The following is a 21381-nucleotide window of genomic DNA, read 5'->3' on the forward strand; positions in this document are numbered from 1 at the left end:
GACTCAATAAAGGAAGCCACAGCCTCCAATTTGCAAGATCTTAGCAAGGCTGTCAAAGATAGGACATTTTGGAGGACTTTCATTCATAGGGTCGCCATGAGTCGGAAGCGACTTGACGGCACTTAACACACACACAACCTTTAACAAGGAACTTATCTTCAGGAGGGTGTTTCTTTTACAGGCAGAGTCCTGGCGGCTGCCTAGAGTGGGGAAAAGCACACTTCGAAGCAGGCAGGCAGCTTCCCTATCTCCTTTTTATTTAATGAACTGGAAAGACCCTCCATGTGTCTTTTAGTAGACTCTGACGTTGGGCCGTTGGTGATTCATTTTCTCCCGTGTGATTTTCTTTCCTCTTATTTTCATTTTGCTCGAGATTGTGACTGCGCTTTGTTTTAGACTATGGAACCCGAGGAAGCAGACTGGAGAGATAAGCCTGATAGAAAGAAAGAATGGGAAATAAGTTGAAAATGAATGAAACTGAAATGGCCAGTTTGTACTAATAGCCTTTTCTCTGGCAATTCCACTTTTTGGTTTGATGATGCAACTTTGTTGAAACCTGCCAGTGGTGGGGGGGGGGAAGGGAAGCCCACTACTCAGTAATGTAAAAGCAAAAACAAAATAAGCGGTATCATTCTCTGTACTGAACATTGTAGACTCTTGGTCTTTGGTGTAAGGCAGTGGTTCCCAAACGTTTTGAGTTATGAAGAACTTTTCAGGAGAGAAATTAGTCATGGAGCACTAATTTTCGCCTAGCACCTATGTACTAAACCGAATGACAGTATTTTTCTTTCCAATCTCTTCACGGAGCACTAGGAGATGTTTCACGGAGCACAGTTTGGAAACCGCTGGTGTTACATATGTAAGGCATGATGGGTCTCAAGCTGGAGACTCTGGTGGCAGGACCCAGGTACCTTACTGGTTGAGACCACCCCAGAAGAAGCTGCTGGACTGCTGTCTGCTACATCTGGCCTGGGGGTGGTCTTGTTGCTACCTGTTTTGTGCGGTGTAGTAATTGGAGTGTCAGACAAGGCCTTGGGAGTCTCTGGTCCAAATTTCCACTCAGCCAAGAGGCATACTGGGTGACCTTGAGCAAATCATAAGTTTGTTTATATTGCTATTGTGAAGATAACCTGGAGGAATGTATTGCTGCCCTGAGCTATTTGAAGGAAGGGCAGGTGAAAGAGGTGTCAGATAAACAGAACTCAAGTGAGATAACACTGGGGGCCAACGCAGTTTCACCTGGGGCCTGGAGACCAAGCCCTATAAGGAAAGGCTGAGGGAGTTGGGAATGTTTAGTCTGGAGAAGAGGAGGTTGAGGGGGACATGACTGCTCTCTTTAAGATTTGAAGGGTGGTCACTTAGAGGAGGGCAGGGAGCTGTTTCTGTTGGCAGAAGAGGATAGGACTCGCAATAATGGGTTTAAATTGCAGGCAGAAAGGTACCAGCTGGATATCAGGAACAATTTTTTTTACAGTAAGAGTTGTTTGACAGTGGAATCAGCTACCTAGAAAGGTGGTGAGCTCCCCCTCACTGGCAGACTTTAAGCAGAGGTTGGACGAGCACTTGTGAGGGTTGCTCTAGGCTTATCCTGCATTAAGCAGGGGTTGAGCAAGATGACCTGTATAGCCCCTTCCAGCTCTATGATTCCGTGATTCTCTGGTCCTCCAGTGCTGACTGTGGCCTGGCTCAGTCCATTGCTCAAGTGCAGATTCAGCTGCTCATAGACTATCTATCCTTACTTAGCTGCTGGTTGCTTTGTTGGCCTTGACTGTGTTACTACTGACAGGATATAAAGGCCAAGTTCTACACTTACAATACATTCCTGAGTGGAATGCCTGAGCCGGGCTTAGGAGGCAACATGGCTGTGCCGCCTCCAAAGAATGTTTCGGCCCCGCCAAAACCTCCTCCCGGAGCTAAAAATCCTAAAAGGTGCAAAAAATCCTAAAAGGTGGCGAATCTTGGCTTTAAAAAAAAGAGGCATTCCTGGGCCGAAATGGCTTAGGAGGCCACCTAACGGTGGCCCCGCCCCAGCCCAGCACCGAAACACCCCGGGAACACCTCCTGGAACGCCACCACGACCTTTGCTGGTGTTCCAATGCTGCTGGAAGGCCCTGTCAGCGTCCCAGGGCGGTGTTGCCACGGCAGCAGCCAGCGACCGATGTCCAGGCCTTCCCACCAGTGTTGGCGATACAAACGCCAGCGTAAATTGCCCAGACACTGGTGCAGGGGGCCCGGACGCTAATGCAGGCCCTCCCCGGCCTCCAACGAGACTTTCATCCTGGCTGCCGGTGCAGGTCAGGAATGCGCTCTTAGCCTGATTTAAATACTTTAAATACTATGCAAGGCAATTGCTCTAAGTTAAAATGTGAGTAAGAATCAATAATATCCCCAGTCTGAAGGGGAAAATATTAAGATACTGAAGATGAAATATATGTTAAGTAAACCAAAGTAATTACAGGGATGGAACATTTTGGCACAGGAATCTTATTTAAGATTCCTGCAATTACTTTTGTTTACTTAACATATATTTCATCTTCAATATCTTAATATTTTCACCTTAGGACTTCTGTTAATAACATGTTCAGAAGTCTGTTGTTTGCTTTTCTAAGAAATCCAATCTATCTGCTATTTCTTATCCTGTCTCAGATGTCATCTTCTATTTATGTGCTTTGGAGTCATTGATAAACTCACTTCCCCCATTCCATCCATAGTTGACGTGTCAGAACAAAAGGTAGCTAAATTTCTCATTTGGAGAGTATTCTCTAGCAAGAGCCAAGTCAATCCAGAATTTTAAAAAAATATGTTCTAGGTTTACCAACCAACCCTGAAGGAACTCAGGGCACCTGTTTAAAATAACGTCTCTCTTTAGAATAACGACTCTGATACTTTATTTGTGGCAAGAAAATTATGGCTGTTACTGCACTAGATATTCCCAGAGATGTATTAAGAGTTTGAAAATGTTATAAAAAACATCCCTTTTTTGGATGCCACGGCTAAAAAATGGTTGGAAGACGTCTTCACAGCTAAAGGGGCCAAACAAAGTGCAAACAGTATTTTTTATAACAGTTTCAAACTCTTAATACATTGCTGGGAATACCTAGTGCGGTAACAGCCACTGTTTCATCGCCTTATACAAACAAAGAAAGGTAAGGCATTTGCATTAGTTCCGTGGTCCAGCTTCATTTCCCAGCCAGGCTGGAGATTGTGTGTTCCTAGCTGGATCTTGGAAGGACCGCCAAAGTAGCAAAACTGATTAGCAACTGGTCGTGATTGACTGGGATCAAGCGCCAAGGTGACGTGATGCAAAGCTGCTGAACTATGGATAGAACGGGTGAAGTGAGTTTTAGGGTGACACCAAAGAACATAAATGGAAGATTACATCTGAGAATTTAAAAAGCAGGTAGACTGCAAAGGGTAGCAGATTCCATAGTCTACAGGGAGGTCTTCAGTATCTGGGAGAGTGCTGTGTGAGAGCTCTATGGATAGCTCAAAAGTTGATCTAAATATATTCTGGGCAAGTCTGATGATGACCCCCAAGGAGGTAAAGCATGTCAGTCTCGAATGGCTTCTTGTTGTGCTGCTTGTCTCCATACCTGGCAACTTGGAGGGGATCTTTGGTGATTGTTTCACTGTTGTAGCATGGATTTTAGACTCCTTTTTTAGTTAATCTGATACAAAGAACTCTGGCCCATTTTTTCCCCCAGCAGCCATACTGTAGGTTGTTTGGACATCCTCCTTGTATGTAGTTGCTCTAATACATTCTCTACTTTTTAATCTCTCCCAGCAGTGTTGAAGTTGGTTGAGTGTTACTGTAATTGATTGCTGCAGTTCAGCTACTATTGTAAATCTTATGTGACAATGCTAAATGTAGCAGTTTTGTACCATCTAGATAAGACGTTCTGGCCAGTAACATTTTATATAAGGGCTGTTGTTTCACCACTAATTTATGCCAAATTCCAATGGCTATGGTTGGTCCAATGAGATAACTTACCCAATTACTTGTATAAGATTTATATAAGAAGATAAGTCCATGAATTAATAACATTCATATGCACTGAATAACTGAACACATTAAATGCATTTGAATAAGAAATAGAAAAAACATTAAAAATGTATTTCCAAGGAAACATTTATGAATAAACTGAATGTAGTCAAGAGGACCTTGTAGATAATCAGATTGGATTGAAGCGAACAAACTTTTCTTCTCTTTTTCCCTGTGCATACTTTTTATGAGTAATCAATTGTTCATGTTTCTCTGTTCCGTCCCCTCCCCTTTCCTAAGAAATATTTATACAAGACGTTCTGAGGGACTTGAAGAAACATCATGTGGATGTAGATAAATTGAACCCGACGGAGCTGGATCGGATGGCTGATGTAATCGCGGATGCCATTGAGGCTGTTGATGCAGATGAAGAAAAGAAAAATGCTGCTGGGAGTGTTGAAGGAGAGTCATTGGGAATGGGTGCAAATGAAGAAGGAAAAACGGACTATGAGGCAGGATTAATGGAAGAAGGTTATCAGATGCAAGGTACTAGATTCAACAGGGTAGATTTCCTCTATTTGCTTTTTTACAAAAATCAAGTTGTTCGACAATAATTAAAACAGTTTCAAACAAGGACAGCCTATCTGGTCGTCTTTCTCACTGCTTGCTTGTTGGCCCTCACCCCTGCTGTTTGCTGACCTCTCCTTTGCCTTCATGCCTGCCAGCGACTCCTGACTTTTGCTCCACTGTGTTCCCAGGGCAGGGTGCAACTCACTTGCTCTTGCCAACCTAACTAAGAAGCAAATACAAATTGCTTCTCTGGTCTAAAACTATGCCCCCCCTCTCGATATGGAAGATGCACAAGCTGAATTAAATGTTCATTCCTTCTCTCCTACACATTCTCATTTGCCCAATGTCACCCCCCCCCACACACACACACACAGAGCTATGAAGAATGTCTCAGAGGAAAGCTATCCTTGGGAGGGCATTTGGCAAGAATAATCAGCAGGTAGTGGAAGAGTTAAACAACTTCCCTCAACAGAACCTCTTCCCGTGCCTTTCTTATCATCACTATTCCATTTCAGGGGAATCTGGGTTCTTCCCTAAGTTAAAATGTTATTTCCAGAATGTAAATTTCTGTTTTGCTGTGTAGACAAATTCCAGTTGGCCTAAACATCTAATTGATAGTTTTAATTAGTATTAAAATGAGTTTTTCCAGCCAGATTTTCATACTTATACACTTGAGTCAGGAACTGTTTTCAGGATGAGCTGCTAAAATAATTAGGGAACTGTATGTATTAGTTACAGAGTATATCTTCCAAGTATCATATTATTTAAAATGATTTAATATTTATGAAATCATTTTAAATAATATGATTATTTTAAAACAATTTCATATTTATTTTAATTAGTTGCTCAGTTCATCTGTTAAAGATTGGGCTGATATTATTTGAGCTAACCTGTTTGAGAAATTTTGATATTCAAACAGCCCTCCCTCAAAAATAACCTCACCATCCGGCAATAGTAATCCATATCCCTGATTTCAGTCTCCCATCCCATTCTAAAATTATTTTGCAGCAAAGGAAGGTTTTTTTGACTGATCCCACCCTGAAATTGTATCGGAGAAGGGCCACAGCCCAACTTCTATATGGCGTAGAAATTTGGGGCTGGAATTATGTCATCAGCACCCTGGAGAACATTTGATTTTTTTTTTTAATCCTAGCTCAGCTGTCTTGTTGCTGGCTGAACTTGGCCTTCCTTCTGTAAGCACGTTGGTACATGTTGTTTTAATTAATTTTTGGTGTAACCAGATGAAAGCTCTAGCCTCCCATCTCTCAAGGCAATGTTATCCAGCGTGATAGCACCTGGGTCACTATATATAATAGCATTGTTAATCAATATTATTTTCTAGTTGACTCCTAGGGGGTTACCCGGGTTATCTCCAAACTACATGAATGGTAGGGTTGCCAACCTCCAGGTACTAGCTGGAGATCTTCTGCTATTACAATTGATATCCAGCTGATACTGATTAATTCCCCTGGAGAAAATGGCCACTTTGGCAATTGGACACTATGGCATTGAAGTCCCTCCCCTCCCCAAACCCCACCCTCCTCAGGCTCCACCCCAAAAACCTCCCACTGGCGGCGAAGAGGGACCTGGCAACCCTCATGAATGGGTATATAGCTTTGATGCCTTGATGGATACTATAATAGTCTCTAGACTCTCTCCTTGGTAGAAATGGCTCAAAGTGGATCACAACTGAGCCCATTCTTTGTCTAACATCAAGTTTTACAACCTAAGACCAGACTTTACAGCCATTCACTTTCAAACCATGCTTTCTGCCATGTTAGCAGGACGCTGCTCGTGCAAACAGGTTGCTCTGCAGTTTCTGTGGTATGGTAGAGGTTGAGGATCTTCCTCACTACCATGCTGCATCATCCTCTATATTGGGAACCCAGATATGAATTTCTGGCGGCCCTCTTAGCCAATCTGACTGCATGCACAGATAAGGAGAAAATAACATTCTTCCTTGTGGGTATAAACCCATACATTACATACATGGCATCTGTATATGTTCTGGCTGCCAAGAAAGTGTGTGCAAAAGTAGTGTCTGAAACTTCAAATCTGTAGTTTTATCTGTTTTAATCTTATCTTGATTATTGTTTTTATTCCTCCTGTGTTTTATCTACCGTATTTTCCGGCGTACAAGACGACTGGGCGTATAAGACGACCCCCCATTTTTACAGTTAAAATATAGAGTTTGGGATTGTCCCGAGTCCGCGGCCTAGGGCCGGCCCTTTGGGACTGCGCCCCCACCCCGCGGCCGCCCCCAGACCTCCTGGAGCGGCCCAACCCGAGTCCGCGGCCTGGGGCCGGCCCTTGGGACTGCGCCCCAACCCCGCGGCCACCCCCGGTCCTCCTGGGGCGGCTCAACCCCCGGGGAAACAACACCACTTACCAGGGTGGGAGAAAGAGGGGGCGGGGCGGCCGGACGAGCTGGCAGTGCGCCAGGAGGCGGGGCTGGCGGGAGAAACAGGAGGAGGCCGGGGGCCGACCTCCCGGCATGGAAGAGTGTGTGCTGACCCGGCCCAGCCGGAGCAAATCCTGGAGGCGAGGTGGGGAGGGAGCCTCCCCGGGCAGCGGGAGCCCCACAGCCAGAGACGCCGGCTGTAGCCAAGGCTCAGCCCCGGGCTCCGGCGGGAGGGTGGGAGCCCGAAGCGGCGGGACGTGGCGAGGGGAGAAGGGAGCGGGGAAGAAGAGGGGGACGGGGGCGAGAGTAAGGGCCCTCGAGAAGGGCGAGGCTAAAGGCGAGGGGAGGACTGAGCCGACAGCCCGCGGAGGACGGGGCTAAAGGAGGGTTTGGAGGGGAGGGAAGCCCATAAAGACAGAAGCTGAAGCAGAGGCCGGGGAGGAAAGGGGGCATGTTGGGTGTGCTAGGCGGCAGCCAAAACACCCTGTGCCGGGAGAAGAGAGTGGCCACCCCAGCCCCGGCCAGCCAGCCGCCTGCCTGCCTGCCTTGCGCTGCCGCTGGAGCGCAGCCGAGCACTTCCCTCTGTGCACCCCGGCGCGCCTGGCTCCGACTCCAAGCCGGGCAGTGAGCACCCTTGCCGGGCTCGCCTCCCCTCCCTCCTCCGGTGGACATGGACAGAGCGGAGGCAGCTCCCCAGGCAGATTCTCCAGTCCGGCTCGGAATTCAGCATCCAGCGTATAAGACGACACCCGGCGTATAAGACAACCCCCGACTTTTGAGAAGATTTTCCTGGGTTAAAAAGTAGTCTTATACGCCAGAAAATACAGTATATTTTATTTCGATCAACTGTGTAATGACCTTTGGCCACACACAATGAATATTGATTACTATTACTAATAAAATAATGAAATATATGATAGGTTTCAAAGAGGGTCATTGTTAGGTTATTCTGGAATCCATGGAAGTACCGTATATTGAAACCAGACAAAATCCACATTGATTACATGTAGCTATTGCAAAATGTTGCTGTTCTTGCCTTGAACTAGGCAATTCATGGTGCAATCCAACGCAGAGTTAAGCTATTCTAAACTCATTGAAATTAATGGGTTTAAATAGCAGTAACTATGCATAAGGTTGCACTGGCAGTGTCTCAGTATTTGTCAGTGTGTAATCCTTGTAGCCCAATCCTCGTTTTAAGTATTATCTTTTTAAAATAAAAGATGGTCAAAACACACACAATCCCATTTTTCTGCAAAGTGCCTTAGCTGCAAATCTGTTGCCAATCTGCATTTATTTGTGTAAACATTATTTCTTTGCTAGTGAAAAACATGGTATTGATCTTTTTTTTCTAAGGTGCTGGTAAACAGAGGTAAATTCGTCAGCCATGCTATTGAACTAATTAATATAATGCACTCTTACTGTCCAGCTTCCATTGATCTTCCATTAGCAAGCTGTCCAAATGGAGTCAAAGTGACAAACCTGATCTATGCTTTTACTTTCATCTTTTGGCTACAACTTCCTAATGTTTAATGTACAGTGAAAAAAAAGCATCAGGTATATAAAAAAAGCAAAATAGCCTTAGTGTCTGTATTAAACATAATGTTCTGTGCTTTAAAATAAATGCTTTTTCAATGTTCCCGCAGATGCCGGAATACAGAAAGACGATGTCAGGGATAAAAACAAGGTAATGTATGTGTTCACATTTCATCAAAACAAACATGTTGGTCTTGCGAACCTTGTGAGACCGTTTTATAAAAATTCAGTTGTAAGATGCATGGGAGCCTGATTCAAAGGGGAACCATGGTGCAGAATGGGCAGTGTTTTCCCAATCTAAAATGGTCCAGGGGAGCTTCTGTTAGCCCTGTTGGGAAGTCATAACTGTTGATATGAGAGCCCAGGCTTCCCTGGAGGTTTTTAAGCAGAGGCTAGATGACCATCTGTCAGCAATGCTGATTCTATGACCTTAGGCAGATCATGAGAGAGAGGGCATCTTGGCCATCCTCAGGGCATGGAGTAGGGGTCACTGGGTGTGTGTATGTGGGGGGGGGGAGGTAGTTGTGACTTTCCTGCATTGTGCAGGGGGTTGGACTAGATGACCCTGGTGGTCATCTGTGATTTCTATGATTCTATGATTTATCCTAATAGGGCAAATAGCAGCTCCTGAGAACTGCTTTAGATTGGGAAGATAGTACAGGGAAGGCTTTTCACCCTTTCTTTACTGACCCTTTCTTTTATGTTGTGTTCATTTGCTTCATTATATACCTTTGACCCCATTCCTGAGGGGGGGGGACCGCGACAGCCAGGGCGGCGCAGCTGAGAAGCCTCCTCAGATGCTTCCTGGCTGCTGTGGAGGGGGAAAAAAGCCTTTTTTTCAAAATAAAAACAGATAAAAAGACTATTTCCCTCATAGGAGAAAATGGACCTGCACCAGGACCACTGCCATCCCATTAGGCATTCACGGGGTGAAAGGGGTTTGGAAGCTGCCTAGAGGCAGCTTCACCCCCCCCCCCGAATGCCCTGTGAACACCTCCCGGGACACTGGCGCAAGGTTTTGCACTGGGAGAATGCTGGTGGAAGGTCCCGCCGGCGCCCAAGCCCCACACTGTGGCGTGGCACCCCAGGGCTGGCGGGGATGCCCTCCACAGTGGCATAGGTTCCTGTTATCCTGGGATAACCAGGCACTTATGCCCCCATGGGGTCCTGAGCCAACTCGCCCCCCCCTTCAGGAATGCACAAGAAAGGGATATAAGTCAAGATGACATTTGTTGTTGAAGGAGAATGTTTCTCTTGGACATCTCTGGGCAGAAGATTTCAATGAAAGATCCCCGTTTTGGGTGTAAATGAATATGGAGAAAGGGTTGCAGTCGCCTGATATAATAGGAAATGTTAACATGCCTTGGGATATCCAAGGCCTCTGAACAGGCTGTTGGGTGGTCAGTCTTTCCCTGCTATGTTTGGCAGCACCTTGGGGTTGTCTGGCTTCACCATTTTTCTCTGGGGTGGAGCTTCACACTACATTTTAACTGATGTTTGAATCATTTGTGAAACACGTAAGGGACGAAAAAATCAGAGTTTAGTCTTCGATATTTCCCCCCATGAGATAAGATTTGAGAGTTCCCTTCAGGACAGGGCTGAAAACCAAAACTCAGGGCAAGCTAGACTGAGAAGTCTAGGATTTGAACTCGGGGATGCCTGGGGCTCATACCACCAGCATGAGAAGGACTGGAACTAAATCAGGCAGGGAAGTCAGTGACTCCTGCATATATCTGTCCAAACAAGAACAGACAAAATTTAATATCCATGCCTTAGCAGATGTCCTTACTGTCTGTTCTAAAACTAGGGAAAATATAGATGACATAATTCTTATGGTGAACCTAACAGTTGTCACATCTGTAAATATGCACCCTTGTCTAAGAGTATATATTGCAGTAAAGGTAAAGGTAGTCCCCTGTGCAAGCACTGGGTCATTCCTGGCCCATGGGGTGACGTCACATCCCAACGTTTACTAGGCAGACTATGTTTACGGGGTGGTTTACCATTGCCTTCCCCAGTCATCTACACTTTACCCCCAGCAAGATGGGTACTCATTTTACTGACCTCGGAAGGATAGAAGGCTACCTGAAACTGACTCCTGTCGGGATCGAACTTAGGTTGTGAGCAGAGCTTTTGATTGCAGTACTGCAGCTTACCACTCTGCACCATATATATATTGCAGTAGTGTACTTTAAATAAATGTTCATATACTTAGCATGGCTCTAGGGTTCTATGAGATTTACAGGACCAATTCCATTAATTACACATAAGTATCACCCTGAATACATGTACAGGAAAACAAAATTTCACTCTGTTGTTTTAAATATAGGAGAACCATTTGGATGCAAAACTATTTAGTTTCCTGAAAAAGAATGTGGCGATGGAAAATCTGCCTAAGGAACCTTTGCCCACCGAGTCCTTGAAAACAGAAATCAAGAAGTCAGAGGATTTAGATTTCTCTTCCTCTGAAGAAGTGAAGGCTGGGGTTGAAAATGTAAAGAGTGAAACATTCTCAAGGGAACTGATAACTGAAAAGAAAGCTGAGTTGGAACCAGACTCTGAAGAGCTGAGGGAGCGTCATCATTGGATTAAGAATACTTTGATTCAAGATGAAAGTACTTATGAAGAAACGCAAAATAAGTTGGGAGAAGGCCTACAGCTAGATGCAGAGTCTTCTAAAGAAGAGGAATACGGCTACATTGTGACAGAAAAAGAGTAAGTATTGTAGTGAAGTTGAATTGAGCATGTTTCTGTGTAAAAGATAAAATGTTGATGTCTATAAAGATATTTATGTACTTTGTTTGGCAGATTGATGTGCTACTAATTTTAGCTCTAGTAGTTTGTCACGGCAGTTATCCTTTCCTTTTTTCCTTTTCCTTTCCTTTTATCCCTTAGAAGCTCCTTGATCAATTGATCTTGAGCAGCATATATCTAGTGTTGGAGGGATATAAAGACTGAAACAAATCTTGCCACTGACAATGTAGCCTTGGGGTCCCTATCACTTAGTAAAAAAGGCATTATGTCAGTCACAGAGGCATTGGATTTGTATATTAAAAGGGGGAAAATATAGTGCAATCGAAGTTCCTCGTAAAAGCGGCATTCCAAAAGGGCATGGGCTAATGAGTCAATAGAGCCAGAAGAGCAAGGGCAGATCCTGTCAGAGTATGGTATATTCAGAATTCTGCCCTGCATTACCATAGAAGGATTAGCATTCAATCTAGCCAAGCAAAAAGCTCTACAGAGACGAGGAGTTGTTAGATAATATGTATAGGCAGGCAGACCACGTGGAGGGGGTATTCCGAAGAACTGGGATGAACAGACACGACGAGCACGAAAAGTAGTGCTGTTATAATCAAGCTCTTTAATGCGCTTTTTAATTTTGGCAAAAGCTTCAGTTTTCCCAAGATCTGATAACATATCCTGCGAGAAGCCCAACAACGCCAGTTTCTCATCTAAGATTTTTTGCCATGAGGATTTAAAAGAGTCATGCTTCAGAGAAGCTAGGAACCCCTCAGTGCTAAAGCACAGTTTAAGGTGTAGTTTAAAGGCTGCCAACCACACCCTAGCTTCAAGTGACATTTGGCCAAACTTGGAACGAAGAGTAGCGCCAGCAACACATCGAGGGGCATTTAGGAGTTTTCGTAAGAACTGAAGCAGTGGACGATCTATAGATTCATTGATGACTGTAATCCAGATGGCAACACCAAAGAGGATAATTGGGGTAATTTTCAGGTTAAAAACCTGAATAGCCCCTGGAATATATTTGCCACCTTTGGTGTGAAAAAAATTGACAATAGCACCAACCCCAGGTTTAATTTTATTGGACACTGCTTTTTGATGGGCATTCCAATTTAGGTTATGGGAAAACAGAATGCCAAGGTAAAAAAACTCCTTGACTTGGTCAACCTCAAAGCCATCTAATACCCAGCGAAAAAGAGGCAATTTTCTCCTCTTAGTGAAGATCATAATCTTAGATTTATGATGGTTTATTTTAAGACCTTCCCTAGAGCAGTACTCAGAAAAAGTTTGCAAAGATCTTTTCAAACCAATTCTTGTGCGGGACAGGAGAACTGCATCGTCAGCATAGAGTAGAATCGGGGTGGGATGACTTGCAAGCTTTGGGGGGTGGCAAAACTCTGAGAAATTGGTTGCCATATCATTCAGGTATAGGTTAAACAAGAGAGGAGCAAGGAGGCAACCTTGTCTAACTCCCTTGACCAGTTCAAAGGGCTCGGTTAGTTCTCCTCGGTTGCCACAGCGAACCTGAGCTGTGAGGTCAGTATGAAATTGCTGAATAAGCCATAGTAACCTCCTATCCATAGCAGAATGTGATAGTTTCAACCATAGCCTCTCCCTCGGGATGGTATCAAAAGTTCCCTTAAGATCCATAAAACCTGCATAAAGGGTGCCAACACGGCAGTTATAGTAATATAAAAAAGTTAGAAACATCAACGTCACAATGAAAGCAGTAAAAGATCACAATACTAAAATTGCAGAAAAGGTTTAACAGCAACACTAAAGAGTACAATTAAAACAATTGCATGATTGTTTGTGTTTCCCTTGACTGTTTCACATTTTTGTGTAAGTAGACGAAATTAGGCCAATTTCCAGTTTCTCACAGACCTTTAATGGTCATGTGACCCAAATTGTGCATCTGGAAAAGTATTCATTGTTCTTTGGATGTTACTGTGATGGTTGTTGGAACCAGAAATCAGGCTGCCCTCTAATTCATACTGAAACTCCAATTTGTAGTGAAGAACATGGATGCAGCTCGTAATGCCTCCGTATTCCTTTTACGTATTCCTTCCCCCCGCCCCCATTCCTCCTTACATAGAGTTAGGGGTGCCAGCACCAGGCTGGGAAATGCATGGAGATTTTGGGAGTGGAGCCTGAGGAGGGCGGGGTTTGGAGAGGGGAGGGTCTTCAAAGTCGTAGAGTCCAATTAGCAAAGCGGCCATTTTCTCCAGGGAAACTGATCTCTATCGGCTGGAGATCAGTTGTAATATGAGGAGATCTCCAGCCACCACCTGGAGGTTGGCAACCCTACGCAGAGTGGAAAAACCTCCAATTGAAATCAAGCTCCATTTGCCCATGATATCTGCATGAAGCACTGTCCTAGGCAAACAGGAGGTTTTTTGCTCCATACAGGCTACTGTAGACAGGTCTTGGCTTAGAATCCCAGTTTCTGGGAGGCAAAAACCCTTTGGTTTCATACATTCAGACATCACATGCCATTGGAGTTGTTTTCAGTTGGAGTTCGCTTTGGGCTTGTGTGTGTTCTGGCAATGTGGCTCTTCCTCATACTGGAGGAAGACTTCTTGCAGGATGGTTGGATCTACCCCAGTAAACCACTAAATAAGCTCCACGTTTTCTGAATGCCTTTTTGTAAAGAACACATCTGTGATAGCAGCAATACTCTGTCCAGTTTCTGAGCAGAAAACTTATAAGGACCTAATGTAGATGAAACTTGTTCCAGCGATAGACTGTAAGAAAATGATTTGTTTTATTGTAAGGAGTATACTGCCCTGACCTGGATGGGCCAGGCTAGCCTGATCTTGTCAGATTTCAGACGCTAAGCAGGATTGGCCCTGGTTAGTACTTGGATGGGAGACCACCAAGAAAGTCCAAGACTGCTACGCAGAGGCAGACCATGGCCAAACCACCTCTGTTAGTCTCTTGCCTTGAAACCCCTATGAGGGGATGCTGTAAGCTGACTGCGACTTGATGGCACTTTACACACATAAAAGGATTTTACTGAATTCTCAATTTTTATTATCTAATATTTGCTTAGCAATAATATTTTATTATCTAATGTTTGCTTAGCAATAATATTGTGCATGTTCGATAGGGCACAAGTGATGTTACTTTGCAATTTTGCAATTTAAGGATTGCTTTAGGCATTATGGAATAGAGTGCACATTGGGTAAACCTGTGAGGAGGAGGAGGAGGAGAAGAGTTGGTTTTTATATGCCAACTTTCTCTTAAGGAAGAATCAAACCGGCTTACAATCACCTTCCCTTCCCCTCCCCACAACAGACACCCTGTGAGGTAGGTGAGGCTGAGAGAGCTCTAAGAGAACTGTGACTAACCCAAGGTCACCCAGCAGGCTTCCTGTGTAGGAGTGGGGAAACAAATCCAGTTCACCAGATTAGCGTCCACCACTCATGTGGAGAAGTGGGGAATCAAGCCCGGTTCTCCAGATCAGAGTCCACCGCTCCAAACCACCGCTCTTAACCACTACACCACACTGGCTCTTAGCCACTACACCACACTGATAAAGATGCAGATATTTCCCCCCTCCATTTTAGGGAACCATAATTGATTTCCCATCTCATATAAAATGATTAAGGAAGTTGTGCATCACCCTTTCCCCTTTCCCAGTACATTACACCACAGGTTGTGCTTGCTAAATCTGTAAAGTGTAAAACTGCTTGAAGTAATGTGGATAGAAAACAGAGGATACGGTTTGATTTAAAAGTAGCAAGAATGCAGATGAACTTACTGGTAGATTACAGGGGGAAACAAGCAAATATGATTCCCTTATTATCAGGTCCAAGTACAAAGTTAAAATCTAGCAGAATTTTAGTTTTTCAGAATTACGGAAATATAAACTATATTTTAAAATAGCAGTAGCACATGCATCAAATAGACACAAGTGTCTCTATTTTTAACACTGTTATTCCTGGGATCATCTCCTGTTGCCCTCCTGAAACTGTGCATTGTGGTTCTGCCTCTCAGGATTTTATTACAAAGCTGTTTTTAATAAAGAAACTAAACTCTTCCAGCAGAAACCGGACCTCTATTGGCAAAAGGGGTCTAACATATTCATGTACTGGGGTTAATAGCACGGAGTTCTTTTTACCTTATGATCTCAGAGGTGACTGAAAAATTGTGCTCAGTGGTATAGTTAAAAAGATGTCAAAGGTGATTCATTCACTGTTGGATCCTCGATCTTTTGTGTTGGCTCCAGAGTCGTGATTGAAGGAGATATTTAAGATTGCTTCACTGTATAGTAAAGACGAGAGATTTTAATTGTGTCACGGAACAGAGATATTTTCTGGTAGTTCTCAAAGAAAAGATTTGTGATAGTTAAAAGGCTTGTCGGTGGTGAGAACAATAGGTTATTCCTTCTGTTTGCTGAATGACCTTTCAGATCCTTAGAGCGGTGTGATCCATACAGATCCATACTAACCATCAGCTCTAATCTTAGGGATGAATTGACAGTTTTAGTGTAGCCAATTGTCTGGCAAATCCTCTCGGGTGCTGCCTCAGCACTTTATTATGGGTAAAACCCACTCAAAATGGGTAATTTCCTTTATTTGCTACTTCCTTCAGATGTCATTTTTTTCATTTTCATGGTATGGATTGTTCTCCCCCCCCCCCTTTCTGCTGTATGGTTACTCTATGTATTATGATGACTATGAAACTGAAAAGTAGTCTTTCAGAAAGTGATGCCTTATAGAGGCCACTTTCTTGTACTATGTTGTTGCCCTGATTCCCCCACCACCCCAAATTAAGAACTCAGTTGTATTTTTGTCAGCAATGACACCGTGAAAACGCAGAGAAGGGAGCAAAGGAGAGGTTTCTTTTGTTCAAACACAAGGCGTACTTTCCCTTCTGGGCATATGAAAAAGACAGACCCAACAATGCCATGCCAGGAAAGATGAGGTTCCCCCCCCCCGAGTTTTGGTAAAAACAAAATGAAAACACAAGTTGCTTGTGAATTGTATGGGGGTGGAGTAAGGTTGCCTGGTCCCTCTTTGCCACCAGCCAGAGGTTTTTGTGGCGGAGCCTGAGGAGGGCAGGGTTTGGGGAGGGGAGGGACTTCAATGCCATAGAGTCCAATTGCCAATTTTCTCCAGGGGAACTGATCTTTATCGGCTGGAGATCAGTTGTAATAGCAGGAGATCTCCAGCTATTACCTGGAGGTTGGAGATAAACAAACACCTCTGTGCTCATACCGAGTGGTTTGGAAATTAGCATAGAACCAAGATCATATAACAATGTGCAAATATATTGAGTGCTACAATATTACAAATATATACAAAAGGATAGAGTTTCTTGTTCCAAATATATACAAAAAATCCTGTATGATATATGTGAGTCCTTCAAGCTTTTTTCATATATATTAAATTCATTCAACAAGGTCCGATGTCGGTACCAAAAAGAGTACTCTTCTAATAATAGTTAAAACAGCACAAAAAATAGTTAAAACAGCACAATGGCATTTCCTAAGGTTAGGAAATGCCATTGTGCTGTTTTAACTATTTTTTGAAATAAGTTTTTATCTTGACATAGTGCCTTAAATAAATTATATTTTCACTATCAATTTATTTTATTCATCCCACCCAACCTTGGGTACCCAGCATCCCCTTTTAGTTCTCTAAGCATGCCAGCATTGTAGGTGGAGCTAGCATGTGTTTGAGGTGAGAATCCCAAGTACAGCCTGCCTTGGTGTGGTGTCACATTTCCATAATAGCTCACGAGAGCCGATCCCTCCTTCCCTCCTGCATTCACGTTCCCTTTTCCATGATATGTAATCTCCATTGACCTTCATACTCTGACCACTGAAATTGATTTTTTTCAAAGTGTCATCTGCTTTATAAATTGGTCTGGACTTGAATCTGTCTGAGTTAAAAGGTTTAAATTTCACACCTATTTGTGGCAGGAAAGGAGGAGAAGGAAGGTAGAAGCGTAAAATGTGGCAAGCAGCGATTTGCTGTCTTGTCAAAACAGAAGTAAGCTTATGAATGTTCAGTAGCTAATAAAGCCTTAGAGAGGACATGGCTGGGAAAAAATGGATTGGAGTCAACTGCAGCTAAATTGCAGAGTTCCTTAAAATCGTTACTATAGGCTTGTTTGAAATCTAGATAATAGAAGTCTACTGTGGCACAACTAAGTTATCAAATGTAAATCCTGATTAAATGTGATTGACTGCCTCCAATAATCCCTTTAACTCTTAATTTAAAATGTATCAAGATTTAACCAGAGTAGAAGACATGAGGTTGTATACAGATCAAACTAGCAATCACTTGCATTTTGTTTTTGTTACTGTGAGTTAAGATGATAGTTGTGGGGAGGTAGTTGTGAATTTCCTGCATTGTGTAGGGGGTTGGACTAGATGACCTGGTGGTCCCTTCCAATTCTGTGATTCTATGATTCTATGAGTTAGATGGCACATTAATTTTCCCATGAAGTTCAGCATGGATGTTTTGCGATAGGCTTCTTTTCAGCAGCCTTAACTGAAAGCTGTTGTCAGCGGACAATAAAAAAACTGCTTTCTTACAGGCACATCTACTTGGGAATGTCTTGCACTGGCAATTCAATGTGTTGCTGCTAAATCGGGAGTGTAGGGGAAAGTGTCTGCAAAACAAAGTTGGCCAGAATATAAAGAATTGAGTATGCAGCATAGTAAACATGCAGAACTAACTGAGCAGCATATAGCAGACTTCATGGAACTGAAATCGAGGTCCTTTCAAAAAGCTGCTGTTGCTATGGAAAGGATGGCAGCCAGCTGTTCAAACCAAATATTTCTATTGTATGCATTCAAGTTAGGGTTGCCAGGTTCCTCTTCGGCGCTGGTGGGAGGTTTTTGGGGCAGAGCCTGAGGAGGGCAGGGTTTGGGGAGGGGAGGGACTTCAATGCCATAGAGTCCAATTGCCAAAGCGGCCATTTTCTCCAGGTGAACTGATCTCTGATGGCTGGAGATCAGTTGTAATAGCAAGAGATCTCTAGCTAGTACCTGGAGGTTGGCAATCCTAATTCAATTGTTTGTAGTAATAGTGAATATAGGCACCAACACTGTGTCTCTGTCATTGTGAACAATGCTTTGTATGATGAGATCTAGCAATCATTTGTAGAGAGAGGGGCAACATAGCAGAGGCAAGATATCTGCACAAGCTGACAAGGTATCAGCACAAGCTGTGTGGCAGAGCTAGGGTTGCCAGGTCCCTCTTTGTCACCGGCGGGAGATTTTTTGGGTGGAGCCTGAGAAGGGCAGGGTTTGGAGAGGGGAGGGACTTCATTGCCATAGAGTCCAATTGCCAAAGCGGCCATTGTCTCCAGATAGACAATGTCTATCTGCTGGAGTTCAGTTGTAATAGCAGGAGATGTCCTGCTACTACCTGGTGGTCAACTCACCCAAAAAAACACACACTGCTTCACTTTTCCATCAAACACAGCGTGTATTCTATCAATGTGCAAAATAACTAGGACAAAGGAACAAACCTATCTAACTAAGAACATGCGAACAACCACATTACACATAAATCAGTGCTGAACAGGAAATGACCAAAAACATGCAATATATACAAAATATACAATAATTATTAGCTTGCATCAGGCAAGCTAAGTCTACGGACGGATATTTGATAAGCCCTGTGCCTAAGAGGCTTTCTTATACACTTATTTCTTGTTGGACTTGCATAGATGTTTTGTGGGACCATATATATGAACATTTGAAGAACTGAATTATTGTATATTTTGTATATATTGCATGTTTTTGGTCTTTTCCTGTTCAGCACTGATTTATGTGTTACGGGGTTGTTCGCATGTTCTTAGTTAGATAGGTTTGTTCCTTTGTCCTAGTTATTTTGCACATTGATGGATACACGCTGTGTTTGATAGAAAAGTGAAGCCGTGTGCTGTTTTTTGGTTGAGTTGCTCTCAGTACAGCACAGGTTAATTATTGTTTTGGTTTACTACCTGGTGGTTGGCAACCCTAGGCAGAGTGAACGTGCTCCCCGATGCTCCAGAATGCCAAGTAGAGCCACCGAAGTGGAGGTCCTTGAAGCTATCACATCTCCTACTGAAAACAGACTCCTTTATATATCAACCACCATCTAATTAACCCACTAAGCCCATATTTTATTGTATCACAAGCAGAATGAACCCACTCACTTTCTGAAAAATAAAATACTCATTCCAGCAGCCAGCTCTTGGCAGAGAGCCAGCGTAGTGTAGTGGTTAAGAGCAGTGGTTTGGAGTGGTGGAGTCTGATCTGGAAAACCGGGTTTGATTCCCCACTACTCCACATGAGCAGCGGAGGCTAATCTGGTGAACTGGATTTGTTTCCCCACTCCTACACATGAAGCCAGCTGGATGACCTTGGGCCCGTCATACTCTCTCAGCCTCACCTACCTCACAGGGTGTCTGTTGTGGGGAGGGGAAGGGAAGGTGATTGTAAGCCGGTTTGATTCTGCCTTAAGTGGTAGAGAACGTTGGCATATAAAAACCAACTCTTCTTCTTTTTAAAAATATTTTATTAACATTTTCAGAAGAAAGATAACAAACAAACATATATATATGTACACACTTCCATCCACACATTTTATGCTTACTTCAGGGATCAGTTTACATCTTAAGCATTACTCTGTTGTTATGATATTTACGTAAACATTACTAAACTTATCTATGTTTATACTCTAAATTTATCTTTATCTATAACTTATTCAAGGTTCATAGCTATTATTTTCTATCTCTGTTAAATTTTAGTCTACCCTTTCCAGTTAACATATTCAAAATAGCATTCCCATTTCTTCTGTGAATCTTCAATCATTGTTTCTTTCAGGATGCTGGTTAATCTGGCCATCAACGCAAATTCTTCTTCTGATATTGTCGAAGGCTTTCACAGTCAGAGTTCATTGGTTCTTGTAGATTATCCGGGCTGTGTGACCGTGGTCTTGGTATTTTGTTTCCTGACGTTTCGCCCGCAGCTGTGGCAGGCATCTTCAGAGGAGTAACACTGTGTTACTCCTCTGAAGATGTCTGCCACAGCTGCGGGCGAAACATCAGGAAACAAAATACCAAGACCACGGTCACACAGCCCGGATAATCTACAAGAACCAATCTTCTTCTGATGCTTAATGTTCTAGTGTGTGTGCCTTATGTACCGTCAAGCTGCCTCCAACTTATGGCAACCCTATGAATGAATGACCTCCAAAATGTCCTCTGTTGCCCAGGCCTTGCAAACGGTAGGCCATGGCTTCCTTTATTGAGTCAATCCATCTGATGCTGGGTCTTCCTCTTTTCCTGCTGCTTACCACTTTTCCTAGCATTGTTGTTTTTTCCACTGGGTCTTGTCTTCTCATGATATTAGCAAAGTACAACAGCCTGGATGGCCCAGACTAGCCTGATCTCGTCAGATCTCAGAAGCTAGGCAGGGTCAGCCCTGGTTAGTATTTGGATGGGAGACCACCAAGGAAGTCCAGGGTTGCTGTGCAGAGGAAGGCACTGGAAAACCACTTCTGCTGTCTCTTGCCATGAAAACCCCAAAAAGGGGTCGCCATAAGTCGGCTGTGACTTGATGGCACTTTACACACAATAGCCTCAGTTCAGTCATTTCAGCTTCTGGGGAGAATTCAGGCTTGATTTGATCTAGGACTCGCTTTTTTGGAGGGGTGGCGGTCCATAGTAAAACTCTCCTCCAACACCACATTTCAAATGAATTGGTTTTCTTCCTGTCAGCTTTCTTCACTGTCTTACTTTTGTATCCATTCCATACATAGTAATGGGCACCGTAGTATGAATTAACTTGATCTTGATCTGCAGCGGCACTTCCTTACACCTGAGGATATTTTCCAGTTTCTTCAAGAGTAACGTAGAAACCCCTGATTTAAGTGCAATCATAAGGTTTACTCCAGTCTAAGCTCATTCATTTCAATGGGCTTAGACTGGAGTAACTCTCAATCAATATCAATATCAAAACCTTTATTGGCATAAAGAGTAACTCTCCTTAGGATTGCGTTAGTGTTTGATGGGCACCAAATTCTAGAGCCCGCAGTGGATACGCTGAACTAGTTGTGCAACGTGAACGACTGAGGCTCCGGTATGTTATTTATTTATTTATTTATTTATTTATTCATTTATTCATTTATTTATTTCTATTTCTAGCCCA

General features: G+C 43.4%; 1 protein-coding gene across 1 annotated transcript in view; it reads left to right on the forward strand.

Annotated features, from left to right (window-relative positions):
- The window catches only part of PTPRN2 (protein tyrosine phosphatase receptor type N2), a 674076-nt gene that overhangs the window by 225821 nt on the left and 426874 nt on the right, over positions 1-21381 (forward strand). Inside the window, exons 7-9 of the mRNA XM_056857125.1 lie at positions 4283-4528; positions 8597-8637; positions 10816-11201. Of these exons, the coding sequence (XP_056713103.1) occupies positions 4283-4528; positions 8597-8637; positions 10816-11201 (673 nt within the window). The remainder of the gene's footprint in view (positions 1-4282; positions 4529-8596; positions 8638-10815; positions 11202-21381) is intronic.

The sequence above is a fragment of the Euleptes europaea genome, chromosome 11, assembly GCF_029931775.1.
Source record: "Euleptes europaea isolate rEulEur1 chromosome 11, rEulEur1.hap1, whole genome shotgun sequence".
NCBI lineage: Eukaryota > Metazoa > Chordata > Lepidosauria > Squamata > Sphaerodactylidae > Euleptes > Euleptes europaea.